Source organism: Magallana gigas, chromosome 1 (assembly GCF_963853765.1).
Source record: "Magallana gigas chromosome 1, xbMagGiga1.1, whole genome shotgun sequence".
Lineage (NCBI taxonomy): Eukaryota > Metazoa > Mollusca > Bivalvia > Ostreida > Ostreidae > Magallana > Magallana gigas.
Window position 1 is genome coordinate 73,546,672 of NC_088853.1, and position 17,321 is coordinate 73,563,992.

General features: G+C 34.6%; 1 protein-coding gene and 1 long non-coding RNA gene across 2 annotated transcripts in view; one reads left to right on the plus strand and one right to left on the minus strand.

Moving 5' to 3' along the window:
- Nucleotides 1-17,321, plus strand: part of LOC136272739 (uncharacterized) — a 158,140-nt gene that overhangs the window by 23,825 nt on the left and 116,994 nt on the right. The window lies entirely within an intron of this gene.
- LOC136273632 (protein ERGIC-53-like) lies at nucleotides 727-17,045 on the minus strand. Its single transcript, XM_066078521.1, has 13 exons — nucleotides 17,019-17,045; nucleotides 11,020-11,127; nucleotides 9,638-9,699; nucleotides 8,671-8,770; nucleotides 7,776-7,899; nucleotides 7,401-7,456; nucleotides 6,743-6,831; nucleotides 6,389-6,437; nucleotides 5,643-5,810; nucleotides 5,016-5,119; nucleotides 4,081-4,258; nucleotides 2,417-2,523; nucleotides 727-1,090 (listed from the first exon to the last, which is right to left on the minus strand). Exons 1-13 carry the CDS (start codon nucleotides 17,043-17,045, stop codon nucleotides 1,054-1,056), a joined length of 1,209 nt encoding a protein of 402 aa, XP_065934593.1. The 3' UTR covers nucleotides 727-1,053.

Here is a 17,321-nt window from a genome sequence, read left to right on the forward strand (position 1 = left end):
GTATACCTATAGTTCTCTTGCACACATCATTTATCAGTTATATATTATATGAAATGAATGGGTATCAATTAATTTCATAATTTTTAACTACTCAGAGCTTTCTGTTGTCATTTTGGCAATTATTACCAAAACCGTAATAAAAGTATGATAGTTTACTAGAGAATATATTATTAATTATAATAATCATACTAATGAGACCACTGTTTCTAATAAAGACGCTCTGATTCTTTGAAAGCTTTTGATATTCAAGGTAAACCTCTTCACAAGGAGCAACACACAGCAAGGCTTCTATTTAAAAATTCAAAGCAAAAAAAAGTGCCCCTGATCAACAATTATAAATAAGTTAAAACTCTGTGTAAATCTAATGCAAGAACAGTAAACAGGAAAACACAGCACAAAGTAATTGCTTATAAATCATCTTCCGATAAAAATTGCACAATCAAAATGTAAATAATAATTACTGTCTGGAATATTTTTTCTTCACACAATAACAATAAATATGCTTTATATTAACACGATTAGACAATTGATAACTTACATGCAGGTCTGAATTGAGATTAAAATGCTATGATTAAAAAAATATCAGATCGATTAAATCAAAAATGCATTTGCTACTACTTCATACGACTCCTTTGCTAATTATTCATTTCCTTTTTTTTTTTTATCATTTTGGCAGTTTGCTGCAGATATATACAGTTTGAATAAATTTTTCAACAATCAATTCACTTTGGTTTTTTTTTTCATTTTAAAATAGATTAACAGTGAAAATAATTCAAATTTTGGGAAAATTTGTCTCATTTCTTCACACCTTTTTTTATATATATATAAAACCCCAAAATATACAACAAAAGATGTTTGAAAACAAAAATCTCCAACATGTTTACAAAGATTTTTAAAAAAAATTGTTGCTCCATTCATAAATCTGATCACCATTTGCAAGACAGGTAACTCTTACACGACTCATTCTCTCTCACTGATACATCGTACTCAATCTTACATTAAATGCACCATAAAATTCCTAAAAACTTAACATTCTGTAAATTCTTGTAAACCCTAATAAAATTTCTTTGCCTGAGCCTCTTTGTTTGATCTGAAATGAAATTATACAAGGAAAGGTATAAAATACTGTCAATGTATTCCATGTACAATTAATCACAGTGTTTCCTGTCTAGATTTTTTTAACATCAGATAGCAGCATCAATAAAATTAAGTACATAGCTAAAAATGTTATACAAATAAATAATGAACAGTTAAAGATAGAAGTTTTAAGCTACTGGTAAACATCAAATCTACTATAACTTGCAAAAAAGGTTCTCCTCACTCATAGTTATACAATCACTGTGTGTTTGACATTTGTGTGGATTATTACTTGAAATAAAGTGCTGTGCAGAATATAAATGCATCAGCAATTAACAAACATGAATCAAAGTAATTGTTTTAGTTTACTTAAAAGAAAAAAAAAGATGGAAAGAAGAAGATTGAATTATCTCTTAATCCCTTCCTATTCATCTTCGCTAGCCAAGGGTTTTCGGTCCACTTTGCTCCCAATTAACCCTTGGCGGATTTTATTACGAAAACTCCGTGACAACCTCCGTTTCATGATTGGCTGCAGCTGCAAGTAGCTGATCCAATCGCAGTGCTTGTAAATATATACTTTAAAAGAAAACACGTTTGATCATTGGTAAAACATTCGGTGCTCTTAACAAGTTGAGACACAAGATCTTGAGTACAGTGTCTCCCCAACGATGGTCTAACCAGATCGCTTTGAAAACCTATGTATTTTACTGGGATTAAACATAGTTCTACAAACTTGTCAAGGCTCGCGTGATAGCATGGGAAGTAAACCTGGCGAATGTAGAAGTTGCCCATCCCGTTAGTATATATACGTTCCTGCTCATGGTTATTGCTTTTAAAGGTTCAATGAACTGCGTTTTATTTAATTTCTTTTGTCCGCAATATTCACGACAACGACACCTCGTTTTATGGTATGAAAGCTTTCATATAAATCGGTGACTTTTTTCACTCCAGGTACAGATCCTTACAAAATACTATGAATAAAACATCCTGTGCTTTCCCTAGGTTATAACTTAATTCGTATTTAATCACTGTAAATAGCATCGTTCATTATGTTCCAATATTCGGTAGTCAACATGTATTCAAGTTGTATTAATGCCATGATGTGTATATAACCCGTTGTTTATTTCGATTAAAATGTATATATGCAAGGGACGCAACTCAAGTTGCTCGCTAGGTAGCGCCACCACATCTCCGAGTTTTCGTAATGAAATTCGCCAAGGGTTTATGGGGAGCAAAGTGGACCAAAAACCCTTGGCTAGCGAAGTTATTCCTATTACACAGGTACATTGGCTAGCGAAGTTATTGCTATTACACAGGTACAAGTAAGAAGTGGACTTACCTATACACCATGTATCCTACGATGAAGAATAGTTGTAGACCGATGGCGAGGAAGAACAGCAAGGGAGACACACAGCTACTCTGTACCTCTGGACAGTTCATCTGACCCTGGAACAGAACGAACAGGTTACAACATAACAGATCAAGTTATAATAGAGTGGAACTAGAAAACTGACCAGTCAGGAAGGGCCCCGCTATGACAATTAATATAGAGAAGTGAAAAAAACTTTGAATTCCATCCTCTTTATATTAACAATGATGAAAAATAAATGCCCAGCAGAAGATGTAAAGAACTGGACTATATAGGATCTCGTGATTTGTAGTTGGATATGATTTTCATCCAACAATTAAAGTGTTTTTTTTATTGAGCCTTAGTTAGGGGATAAAACACACAAGTTGGATAAAAATCATATTATACTACAAATCATGAGATTCTATTTATCCCATATTTTATACACCGCAATCAATGTTTACACTGTTTATAAAACTCTACATTATTTTACTTCATTATGCCTAGGCAAATCCCATTGTAAAGTCACAACTGTGGGATATCAAAAAAATATCCAATGAGTCATATCCACGGGATAAAGTGGGTTAACATGGGATGAAATAAAATTTGTTAAAAAAACAAAGAATTGATACCAATGCAATGATACCTAGGCTTTGCCTCTATTCAATAAAATTATTATAAACCATTGTGTACGGTATTTGAACCGAAATAAAATATGAATATTATATTTTAAATCCATATTTCAAAGAATGTACACAATACTACACATCATTCAAAATTGACCTTAACTTCAAAACAAAGTTCATTTGCAGACACAGGCAGTGCAGTAATTAATCTCAATGTGACATATAAAGATAAAGCTTAGGATTTTCTTCCTGTGGAAAGTTAATTAATCCCAAAGGACAAATATTGCACAGCCTTCCATGTATACAATGGTAACATTCTCAGCAGTTATCTCTCTTTGCCCATTCATTCTCAGCAGTTATCTCTCTTTGCCCATTCTTCTTATGCATAGTTAGGAATCTATCCCACCACCCCAGCTCCAAACCAGAAGACATAGAGAACCAAACTTAGCATCAAAATATGTATTTCTGCCTACTGAACTACCATACCAAATTTGAACTTGATTGGGCAACCATAAAAAAAGTTATTAGAAAAAAACAGGAAATTTGTGGACGGAAGAGTGACAGACGGACGGACGGACAGAAGGACGGACGGACAGAGTGATTACTATAGGGCACCCGCAAATCCTTGTGGGGCCCTAATAAGTTATTACATAGCATACATGTATAATGAACTTCTAGACAGAACAGAACAAGTTACAATGAAACAAATAGCAAACGTTTAGACCAATTAGAACTAGTTCCACCATAACATATGGTGAACCGTGGACCAAATGGAACAGATTACAAAATAACAAACATGTATAATGAACTCCTTAACAGACCAGTATAAGTTAAAATGGAACACATAGTGAACTTTTAGAACAAATGGAACTAGTTACAATGGAACAACACAAGTTACACTATTATATATAATGAACCTTTAATACAACAGAACAAGTTACACCTTTAAACAGAACAAAAGAATACAGAGTCTCTGGTTCACAGAGAGAATAAATCTGACAGACTGATCCGAGACAAAGTTCCACTGACCTGCGGTCGGTTTGCGACGTTGGCGAGGTCCGACCTCACAAAGTTCATGTTCTCCTGAAGCTTGTAGATGATGCTCTGGATGTCCTGGGGGATTCCCCCACCCACCTGGGCCCCGCCCCCCGTACTCATGCTGCCTTGGATCTGGCCGGCCCTCTGCTGGACGTCATAGACCACCTGTCTGATAAAGGGAACAGGTGTAATCAGTAACAGGTGTAACTAGTAACAGGTGTAATCAGTAACAGGTGTAATCAGGTGTAAATAATTAAAATATCAAATCTAAATTTCCTATTAGGTTTCTTAATGACTAACTACAGAGACATATCGGGTTGATCAATAACATAGACAGCAAGGCTTAGCCGAAATGTCTGAGATTTATTGAAATATATATGGCAGTCACATGCTACATTTGTATATTTAAACAAATGAAAGTGTGACATCTCAGTCTGAGATAAATCGAATATTCATAATAAAAATATGTGTAGTTAACACCGAGGTGTTCATAAAATTTATTTTAATATTTGTTCATTATGTGATATTGTTTATTAATTTATGCAATAAGCGGTGTAAAGTCCAATCTTAACCAGAACTTGAACCCACGACTCCCTTGTGCCCTGTGTCACCGCTCTTATCAAAGAGTTACTGAGACCCAAAACTAAAGATTCATTCTTTTTCATCAGTACTTAATTCAGGGATTCAACCATTTTGCATCAAATTGAGATTTAAAAAATCGTTAATGCCAATTTTTTAATCACATTTTTTTTAAACTTTAGTTAATTTCTGTCTAAAAAAAATAAAAGCCAGATTTCAAAATCTACGAGATGTGACTGTTGCAACTTAATGTGAACATCCTCACGCTTAACTAGAAAACCAACATCTTTGGCAGAGGATGTGTAGGTCTTAAAAAAGTCAAGGCAAAGAGTTTTAAATACACTTACTTGATGTCCCTGGCGTCGTTCATTATCTGCATCTGGTTGTTCATCACTTGATCGACCTCGTGTCTCTTGATCGTGTCCATGGTCAGGGGCGGGGCTGCTCCACCCTATAGAACAGAACATAACGTGACTTAAAATAGACAAACATAACAGCACATGCTATAGACCCGAGTTACAATGCACATTGACCACATTACAGAATTCAATGATGTAATACATATCAACAAAAGGAACGTGAAGTGTCAAAATAATTATAAATTTATTTTGCTACTTTGATCAAAATAGAGGTTAACCAATACCTTTACCATTAGTATTTTACAGACAATAGAAATCTAGTTGAAAGTTCAAGTTTATCACATAACATTGCCTTATCTTATGTGACAGCAGAACAAATACTACCAGTATATGCAAGTAACCTGCACATTTCTGTTTCTGAAGTAGCATATTGAATTTCTTACAAGTGATTTATCTGTCCCTGCGACTAAAGTTCACCGACACCTTGGTCTATTGTTACAAGTTTAACTATTACCATTTCTGCTTGAGCTAGCTGCACATTCCAGTCATCAGCTGACCCACTTTTTACATGGCTGTTGTATATTTTACCTGTACAACTGTTTTACTTTTACGTACCTGAGCAACCTGCACGTTTCCGCCGGTCAGCTGACTGACGCGGGAGAGCACCATTTCCTGTCTTCCCATCAGCTCGTCTAACTTCCTGTTGAGTTCCTTTAGCGTGTTGTGCATCTCGTTCTGTCCGTCAAAAATCATCCGCAACTCGCGGTCCTCATGGGCCTCAAACTGCAAAGGAAGGTAAAAAGGAAACTAAGTCATGATGAAAGAGAAAGTAAGTCTTAATAAAAGGGAAAGTAAATCGTAATGAAAGAGAAAGTAAGTCTCAATAAAAGGGACAGTAAATCATAATGAAGAAAATGTAATCATGATGAAATAGTTTTAATTCACTCTGAAAATGATGGTTATTTATGACAAGAAAGTAACAAAGTAATTCATGATGAAAGGGATGCAAGTCATGACTGAAAAGAACAAATCTTTGATGTAAATGAGAGAAACTAGAAATTTCATGAAAAGCATGATTATCATCCTTTAATTTGAATTGACATTTCCTTTTTCTTTATCCCTGTTCATATGATCTACTCAAAGCATTTGTAATTTTTGTAGAAAAAATATTATATTGTTTTGAATTTTGATTTTGCATAAGATATGCAGTGCAATGCCCATGGTGGGTATTCTCAAGATGTACATCCATCTTAGAGTCAGTACAATGTCAAACATTGCAGGAAATAACCTAAGTAATAATGATAGACAAGGCCTGCATTCAATTTTCAGATTTGTTAAAGATAAAAGAATTGTAGACTTACCATGGAATCAAATTCTCCAGGTTGTTTACCGGGATGTTGTTTCTGGAAGCTGTCAATCAAAATTAAGAAACAATTATTCCTGGTCAGTGAAACAATAAAGTGAAGACTGAACATTCCCTTTGATTTATAAGAAAATAACTTTTTTTACCCATATTTCTCTTCAACCTCAATTATTTTTCATTTTCAACTTTATGAAAAAACATTCTTTTGAAGAGGACAACATTTTTTTTCATAAGGAAGGAAAGATAACTCCCTTTTGATTCATTCCTATTTCACTCTTTTGTTTGTTCTATTTTTTTTCAAGTTTGTTTGATGAAAGAGAATAACTCAGGAAAACAAGAAAAGATAACTCACTTTTCTCTGGCTGTCTCCAGTTCCTTATAATACTCATCAAATTCTTTCTCGTACTTCTGTCTGTCCTGTTCTGGTACCTGATTGGCCGGCTGTCAAACCAATCAGAAGCATGTTCATATATTTCACTGGAAATTGTTATGAGAGGTTTGCTTTGAAATATATCTTAAGGCCCTTTCAAAATTGGCGCACAAGCAGAAGAATCAAAATAATCATGGCAATGGAAAATTTAGATTTGGACCATAGACTGTTGTCGAAATAATCAACATTCAGAATCTGATTACTGATTGGGTATACACTGCATTGTACGATGTTTTGTCATTACTGATTGGGTATACACTGCATTGTACGATGTTTTGTCATTACTGATTGGGTATACACTGCATTGTACGATGTTTTGTCATTACTGATTGGGTATACACTGCATTGTACGATGTTTTGTCATTACTGATTGGGTATACACTGCATTGTACGATGTTTTGTCATTACTGATTGGGTATACACTGCATTGTACGATGTTTTGTCATTACTGATTGGGTATACACTGCATTGTACGATGTTTTGTCATTACTGATTGGGTATACACTGCATTGTACGATGTTTTGTCATTACTGATTGGGTATACACTGCATTGTACGATGTTTTGTCAGAGTTACCCCACCTGGTCTTCCTTGTTGTGTAGCGAGTGAGTGAGGAAAGCCAGAACGTCATGGTCATCTAAAAATAGAAATCAGAGGGCTGAGGTCTCAATAGCTTACACATACATACACGAAGTCAGCTAAAATTAGAAATCAGAAAGTGAGGTTTCAATAGCTTACACACACATACAAGAAGTCAGGCAGAATGTGCACTGATACATTATTTATAAATAGCAGGTGTCACTGCAAAGTTTCAGAAAGATTTTATTGTAATTATCATGGCATACTACCAGCTGAGATAACATCATTTGAGAATCAAAATCCTGAGTTAGGTGTACAGCATGTTTCACCATAAGTTACAGAGGATTTTGTCATATATCAGAATGTTGAGTACTTACCGGCGAGACCCCCAGTTGCGGCGGTGACCCCGAAGTAAGCACTTTCCGGTAGATTGACGTTCTCCTGCCTCAGACACAGCTCAAAGTCGTCTTTATTGTTGGTCAGACCGTTGTTCACAAACACCTACAACACACAAACAAAATGAAGTCCTCAATGTTTGATTTATGCACATTCAAAACGTTTCTATGTGTTCTAGATATCAATGTCATTCATCTTGATGAAACAGTAAACCAGGGTTGAAGTAAAAGGAAGACATAAAAAAGTAGAAGGGGGGTCTAGCTTATAGCTTGATTGTGTTTGAAATGCAATAATGGCCGGGTAATTACCCGTCATTTCAGGCGGGGACATTCCAAGCCCCGGGTCTTAGAGACAACCCTGGTAAACTGTTCTATATAACTCATGACATTGTTTACACCCTCACTAAGTCTTACATGGGGAGCGGCTATAGATGATGAAGTCTTTGGTTTTGCTTTACTCTGTACATACTCTATGACTGTCTTCTACTTTGCTTTAGTACATACTATAGGAGTCTTACTTTGCTTTAGTACATACTACATGTATATGACTGTCTCTAACTTTGTTTTAGTACATACTATAGGAGCCTTACTTTGCTTTTATTAGTACATATTATTAGTACATACTACATGTATATGACTGTCTCTTACTTTGTTTTAGTACACACAGAGACAATATGGGTATGTTATACTTACCATGACATCAGAATGACTTGGTTTTATGCAGTTTGTATTACATTAAGTTTTTTGCAGCTTATACACTTAGTATATTTGTGTTATGTATGGTTACTGCGGTACATGTACATACCATGAAGAGTTTGCTTTATGCACCTAGTACCTTTAGTATTTTGCTTTAAGTGATACACTACTGCATACATACCGTGAGGATTTTGCTGTAGTATTCGACCTTGACCCTGACTGGGTACGGTTTGTTTCTGAAGTCCCGGAGACACCCGCCCAACTGTTGCTGGGAGCCGTCGCTGTCAAAACACAACAACTACATGGTTACTAATGATACACATTGAAAACATAATACAGTTAAACTTCGATATCTCAAACACTGATATCTCGAATACAATGGATATGTCGAAATGATTTGTAAGTCCAAACCACTTATTTTGTAAGTAGTTCACCCTCAATATCTCAAATACTCAGCTATCTCAAACTATTTAAACAGTCCCATCTTGTTCAAGATAATGAAAGTTTGACTGTATATTGCTAGATCTGTCACTGCTAAAAGACAACAACAATGAACATATTGTACGAACTGTCAAAAAAAAACATGCTTCAAACAAATAATTAACTATGACTTATAGCAATATTACAGGGTATATTGTTGTACCCTTAAATACATATAATATATGTTCAGTTCAGATTCATTTAGTGCCCTTTCCCTGAAGATACTGAATGTAACAGGTTTATATCTACACACCTCAGGCTTGTATTGATGTGTATTTACACGTGTTTCATTTAATGTTTACGAAATCTTGCATATTGAGAACCACATCCCACCCACATCTTCCTGCCTCCCTGTCACCCCCCCCCCCCCCCCCGGAAAAAAAAACCCTCATAAAATCAATCTCCCCTTCCCCCTAAAAAAATACCCCCCAAAACAATTCCTCACCCTATTACCCTAACATACTGACCAAGCCATAAAGATGTAAATACCATATAAAATACTGACCGGACAAACAGAGCTCTGAGCCCTCCCCCCCCCCGGCCCAATCTCGCTGGTACCCCTTTAATTCCTAAAGAAGTTAGATCCACCCAAACGTTCAACAATTAGGCTACTAATTATGAGTACACCAATCCATCTTACAGTATTGATTCTTAATTAGGACACACACCTCTGGTGGTCGTACTGTTGAGTTCCGTCGTCGACCATGGCCATGATATAAGGGTTGTTGTGCTGAAACAGGTAAAAACACAGGTAAATACAGGTAAAAAAGTTCAGTATGGGGAAAACAAGGAAAGAAAAATACAGAAATATTTAAGTAAAAGAGGTTATAGACAAACTGTCTGTCTGGTAAAAAAATCCTTCTGTTTATCAGAAGTTTATCAGAAGTTAAGTTTTAAACTATAATATTAAAAAAAAAGCCCATATATATCGCACAAATTCAAAAGAGGAATAACTCAATTTAATGTTTTAACACATTGGGGATGACAATAACATGATGAAATGTAGCAGCACTGGACCTAATGTTGTGGTGCATTAATTAAAACCAATACATCTTCTCTCATTGCGCAATCCAAAGATCATGTTGATCGTCAAACTCTTAATTAGAATAAAAAATTAAAGAAAAATGTAGAACAAGAGCATGTAAATATTGAGACAAAAGAATAAAACGTACATGTTATATGACATCTAGCAATGCTTAAGGTGCAACACTCAGTTTTGCCTTTGATAAAAATCAACCAAAAAGATAGTAAAAGAAATCAACTTTGAAGCATTTTTTTTTAAAATGGCAAAATTACAGAATACACAGAAACTGCTCCTACACTTGAAGACATTTTGAAGAAAAAAAAGTTAATTTTTTTTTAAATAGAGAAATTTCTTTCTTTGCTTTCAAACATTCTACAGAACTGTATTATAGATAGTGGATTGCACACAGAGATAGAGAGATGAAAACAGAGAGACAATAAGAAGCCTGACATGTATTTTTTGGACCCAGGAGTTACCTCCCTGTTTTACTCACAGTTAAACGCTGGCATAAATAAAAACAAGAGCTAAAAACATGGGCAGCAAAAATCTTGTAGAAAAATTGCACGGACTTACCCGACCTTATGAATCTTCATGAGCTTACCAAAGCTTACGAATATGCATGTCTTACCCAAGCTTAGGAGTAGGCATGGGTAAGACTTGAGCCTATGAATATGCATGAGACTTACCAAAGCTAAAGATAATTCATAATCTATATATAAGGCCTCACCAATATAATTTCTTGTTCGAAATTCTGTGCTGTTTTCTGTTCTGTTTCAGCTCTTTTTTTTCGTATTTTAAATAGTTTTAATTTATAAGTCAAAAGTGGAAAAAATATAACCCTCCCGGAAATTTATTTATATATAGTCTGAAAATGTTGGGTACAAGAAAATAACTTTATTATTTAATCACCCGCCCGCTCGACCTTTTTTCACTGGATGTCCGACGAACAAGAAATACTATTGGTGTGGCCAAAGCTTATGAATATGCATGATATTACCAAAATTATTGAATATGCATGATGCTCACCTGTCCGTCATTATCAAACGAGTCCATAAAGACGCCCAGTCCTCTCCACATGTCCAGGTTCCCAAAAACTGGTCCCTCCTGTCCCTTGTCCTCTGTGAACCAGATTGCCTATAAAAACAAATTAATAACAAATAAAAGAGTTACTAGAAATGATAACAAGTTTATCCGGTGGTACATTAAAAAATGAAACAGCATCTTGCTTGTTTTGCTATTCCACAAAAAAATAAAAATTTGAGAATGAATTAAAAAAAAACCATAAAGTAGTCAAACATCGCAATATTATTCATTACCAGTGTTTTTATATTAATATGTGGCAGTGGACATTTTTCTCTTAAAAACAATTCCAGGGGATGCGTGTTTTCGGAACTCTGTAACAAGAATGATTTTTAAGTTCTCATTCAGCACAGTTGGTTTTAATCTACTCCTTATAATTATATATATATATGCCCTATCACCATAGAATAATCTGTCAGAACTTTTTACATTGTTTTTTTTTTAAATCCTACCATATTTCGACCATTTTTCATAATTTCTCAGCTTTTCAGCTCTACGAGGGACAGTATTATGTGCATTTCGCCTCTTTGTAAGAAACTTTACAATAACTTATCCACCTACTTTTCATGTTGTTTTCCCTCCCGTTTGTAGCTTTCGTTTTCAATATGTAAGGTCAGCACAACAATTATGACCACATTACTTATCACAAACATAAACAATAAAATACTAAATTTTATGTTTCATGCGGAACATAGCAGAAAAAATACGGTATAACGGGTAATTTTCACTGATATGATTTTTTACGAATTTGCCATAAAATAGGGTGATTTGAATTTTTACGCGTAATTTATTTACGAATTGGACATGTCCGTAAAAATTAAAATCATCTGTGGTAAAATGGGGGAAATTTTCACCGTGACTTTGTTACAGTTAACACACATACAAATCAGAAAATCGTTTTTCTGTTAATGATTCCTTATATTTATGATTGTGTTTATACATTGATCTTTATTTCATATGTGATATACACTTTACTTATTCCAATTTATCTGGATAATCATCATTGATGTATACCATGTGCTCGTCTCAGTTCGATTTACCGGGAAAAAAAGAAAGACAACTCCAATTCCAAAAAAAAATCTCTCTCTCTCTTTCTTTCTCTCCCAACTAAAAAGACAACTAGCTACTAACGTGGCATTATACGTAGTTTAAAAAAATACTCAAGACTGAATAGAAAGATCTGAACTGTTATCACCACGTGACCAAAAACGCTCAAATATACCTACGCAGCACAGTTAAGGTAGTCCTATACTCGGCACTAAATGGGCTCAATCATTAAATGCTTAGCTTTAAATGATAAATATACATTCTAGCAATACATATACAAAAGAAAATATGTATGTTTACATGCTAGTTTGTTTGTTATCACCTTTCAGACAGGTGTACCCCCTTGCGAAAATTATTGACAATTATGAAATTTGACAGACGTCCGTTCTTCCTAAAATAATTACCTATTTTGGGAAAATTAGAACTGAATATACAAAATAGAGTATAAATATTTATTTAAGCCATATCTCATCAATAATTTTACGCAAATTTTTGTAAGTAAGTACGCTTTATGGACCTGATGTATCAAAATAGAATACAAAAAATGCAATGCTAGTATCGCGTTTGGTAATTTTTTTTACTATTTTATGGACTCAAACTTAAATTCATGGTGTTTATTCTATAGATTGACATCTTAGAAAAAAGATTTGGTAAAACTAGAGACGAGCTCGTTGCAAGCAACGATTAGGTTTTCCGTCGAATCTGCGTCATACTTGTAACGTATTACAAAAATTGATAGCTGACCATAGTACAATATTAGATGTGTAAACACTGAGAAACAAAGTATTATATTTCTGTGACGTCGTAGATTTTACGGTGATAGAGAATTCGTCTGGATCTGCATCGGTCGTGTGCAGTACGAACCGGGTGAGGGAATGTTGGCGTAAAGTGTATAAGGTAAAAGGTTGGGGCGCGCTGTGGGCCGTAAGCTAAAACGAAGGGAAGGTTTGCCGTATTCCCGAAGGTCCACCAGTATACAGTTCCAGAGAAATAAACAGGCAATTGATGCAGGATTCCACATTATTGGACGAAACTCAACGATGGCAACATTATAACAATTTAACAGACAGACATGTTACAAACAAGTCGGATATGGCCAGAAGTGGCCTCCGGACTCAAGATTCTGGGAGAGTCGGACGTGGCCGGGGCTGGCCGCCGTATTCCAGACTGCGCATTGACAATTGTACATAACTATTTATAAGAATCTTAACAATGAGTATAAATTGACAGGTAATGATATAAGTAAGCTGAGTGAAAGGTTCACAGATATAAAATAATTAAATAAACTCAATGAGTCTTTGATGTCCAAGAAATGAAAATCTGATAATTACACAATGTTGTTTTAAGAGATTAACAGTCCTTGAGACATGACACTCTGTCTCTTTGAAATCACATATAAAGTCTGAAAAGTGTCAATCACTAATAAAATAAAAAAGTAAACTGTGAGAAAAAATTACGTAAAAAAAAAAAAATTAATTAAACAGTGCATTTTGCACGATGATACTACATGTTTATAAGCAAATACAAATCTTAACACGTTGTCTCTAGTTTGATTCGCAGCATTTTATTCACAGAGTGGGACTGTGGTTATGACCGGTACGAAGGTAAAAAGACCATTGGCAAACGTTTTACACGCATTGTTATCGAACGCAAGCGCCAATGAATCTTTTAGTATATATGCGGAGATCCTGGAAATTTTACAAGGGGTTTTGAAGAATAATTTTGTATTTCGAGGAGGGGGAACATGCGCGGATCAGAAAATTTTTCCGGGGTGGGGGTTGAAAAGTCAGACGGGTATTTGAGTTTGCCAAGGGATGTCCGAGGCATATTTGGTAAGTTTATAATGTACATGTAATTGAAAGAAATTTCGCTGGGGGGAGGGGGGTCTGGAACCCTTCCCCTTCTAGATCCGCGCACGGAGAAGACCGATAACGGTAATTTTACTGTAATTTTAACCATTTTTATTTAATTATTCATGTTCATAATTATCAGAAAACCAATATTACCTTTCAAAGCAGTTAAAACTTAAAACTTAAGATACGAACCACTTAGTCTCGGTGAGTATTGCGTCCGCGTACGAAAATAATGGCAATTTTCAAGAAATTCGGATGGACGATCTGTGTCCTAGGTCGTCCATCCGATTCTTTTTCTGACTAAAAGCTACATACCTGCAGATAGAGATTGTCAAACTCTTATTGATTATGTCAATTTGTTTGTCTCAAAGAATCATTTTTTAAATCAATAAAGTTTTACCTTAAAAAAAAGAAAGAAATCGGGCTCAATTTTCAATGTTAGCATTTTACAATTTTATGGTCTAATAAAATTTCAAGAAACAACTCTTCATAGCTTTATCCGAAATATTGCATGAAAAAAATTTACATCGCATTTTTTAAATTACAAAAGGATATTCAAAATGAACTTGGATTAACCGCTAACAAACAGGCATAAAGAGAGACTGAGAACCAATTTCTTCTCTTTTTTTTTTTTTTTTACATCAAAAGAAATTCAATCAAAATATATTTTTCCTTTGTATGCGTTAATGAAAATGTAGATCAGCAAGGGGTTCTTTTTCGTGCAAGCACCTACTTAACAGATTGTTTCACGGTTCTACAACGATGACAAATATCGAAAAGGCAATATTGTGAGTGAAGGATGAATGTGTAGTTTGTTTTTTAAGTTTATTTTTGATACATGTAATCATATTTATCTGGATCGGTTATGTTTGTTAGTTTGTTTTGTTTATTAAAGAGGGGAATAAAGAAATCAGTAATTTCCAAGCACGTAGCATCGTTTTTGAAAGTGGGGGGGGGGGGGCAACTCATCCAACAAATCTTGACAAGCAAAAAAATTTAAAAAAAATTGAATTTTCCAAAATTTCACTCATAATTTCATGATTTTGATACCATTTTTTTTTACATGCTACCAAAATGGGGGGGGGGGGGGGGCAACTCCATGATAATTCATTTTTTTTATGTAAATTTTATAAAAATAGTTGCTTCCAGAAAAAGTGGGGAGAGGACATCTTAATGTCATATAACATGTGAAACTGATTTCATTCCACCCACAAACTTGAAATAATGAAATAATTCCAATGAAAACAATATAAATTGACGTCATAAATCCCATACCAAACGACAAATTACCACTTGATTCTGCGCGTCCTTTGAATGAATTTATAATCAGCGGCAAATTCTAAAATGTATTTTTAAAGGTAATGTTAGCTGCAAGTCTGTAGACCTTGTATGAAAAATTTCGGATGGTAGTCAATTTTTCCGGGATACAGACCGAGCGATACATATATGCAGCTAAGGTAACTAAGAATGATTCCAATAAAATACTTTGTTGAGTAATGCAAACTTTTAAGAAAGCCATACTTATATTTGTTTAAAATATAACACCCAAACACTTCGTCTTACATTCGCTATTTGAAGAACAAGCAGAACCAGTATCAGTCTGACCGGCCTCACCATATGCATTGTTGGAATTTTATTGTCCTAGCATTGCATTGCTCTGCATGTACACAATTTCTTTTAAAAATTAAACACTTAAAGTGTTCATCTATATGGCAACACATAACGTACACACGTGATTCAAAATAACCCAGACGGAAAACGGTAAAGAATTCAGTCATTGAGTCTACATTTTATAGAACTTGTAAAAAAACACATTGCGGGTCTGAATGTTTGTTGATATGTCAATCTATCACTATACAGTTTGTTAATTATTTTCGATTGCTAAGGCTACAGCGTATTTGATGAACATTGAACAACATTTTTTCCATGCCACTTTTTTCCATGGAAGATAGCGAATACAAGTATAAAGCATTTATAAAATTTATTTAATTACCTCTTTAGAATTGTGTATGGAATAAATAATTTATAAGTTGCTGCTGAAGGTTGTTTGGTATTTTCGTTTGTAGATGTTTTGCAAGTAAAAAACCTGAAACGCGGGGCAAGTCATAATTAATATCCCTAATAACCGTAACTTAAAACTAGCGGCTTTGGATTCAAATATTATCGTATACGAATATTAAGTTCACTTTTTAAAATCATCTCCACGATGATAATTATATTATATCCATCGCAAATTGCCAGCGTACATTGTCATGTCAGTAATACACATTGTGCTTTATATGACGGCCGTGTATACGTATTGTAGAAAAGTTGAGTTTAATTACCATGCATTGGAACCATTTTATTAACACATCTCCCAGTACTAAAACAATTCAAATGTCTCTGTTACAGTAACACAGTGGGGCGTTAATCGTGTACGTCCAGCTCTACAAGCACATGCACTGTCGTCTAGGCGACGGCCTGAATACAGCTAGCGACTCTCATATCGATCGGTTACCTGAGTGTCGTAATGCATCTAAATATAGACAGGGGCACAGTTATGAAACAAACAACAAAAATAAGGTCGAAGAGGTTTATCTATATGAAATGAAAATGTACATATGTATAAAAACATTTGGAAATTTTATGTGGAATTATATTTGCGCGCTACATGTATCAGTTAATGCATTACAAGAAGCCCTTTCATAACCTCATAAACGTGCGCACCCCCACAAAAAATGGACCAAACTGACAACAATTGTTTCTGCAAATACTGACTATAAATTACGAAAACATTAAATTGAATACTATAGAAGGATTCAAAATTAATTTCTTTACAACTTTGCTTCAATAATGCATTAGAAATGTTTATTCCTTTTTAAGTTATTGACAAGAAACTTTTGACGCCTCTAACTCCCTAATTATAAGGGCCAGCCCCTTTTTCGGTATACCGAATGAAAGGTCTGGGTAAGACCAAGAACTTTTAAAATACATGTTATAACAAATTTTTATCAGGTAGAAAACTAACACGGAAAATACGCGAATTTTTTTTATTTTTTTTCTTACCTTTGTTTCAACATCAATACCACCCATTTTAATTGCATTTGAATAATAAATAAAATATATCTCGCACAAATTCAATGTATTAGCTTCCAAACCAGCCCATCTTTGAGACTCTGCCAGTCATCGTTAAAGCTAAACCCCCAGGACAAAAGAAGTCGTTAAATTTTACTAAAAGGGGAATAACTCAAAACCGGATAGGGATTTTCCTCAACTCAAATATGCAACGACAACATCACGCGGCATGTGATCAGTCCTGAAAATTTCAAAACAATCGGTGAACAAACGAGCATGATATTAAGGATCAAA

Bases quoted from the DNA above. Each gene is read 5' to 3' on its own strand.
- LOC136273632 (XM_066078521.1), bottom strand. From the start codon at position 17,045: ATGGGTGGTATTGATGTTGAAACAAAG. The intron at 11,128-17,018 runs GTAAGAAAAAAA...TTGTTTTTATAG, and splicing joins GTATTGATGTTGAAACAAAG to GCAATCTGGTTCACAGAGGA. The intron at 7,457-7,775 runs GTAAGTACTCAA...TTCTATTTTTAG, and splicing joins CGCAACTGGGGGTCTCGCCG to ATGACCATGACGTTCTGGCT.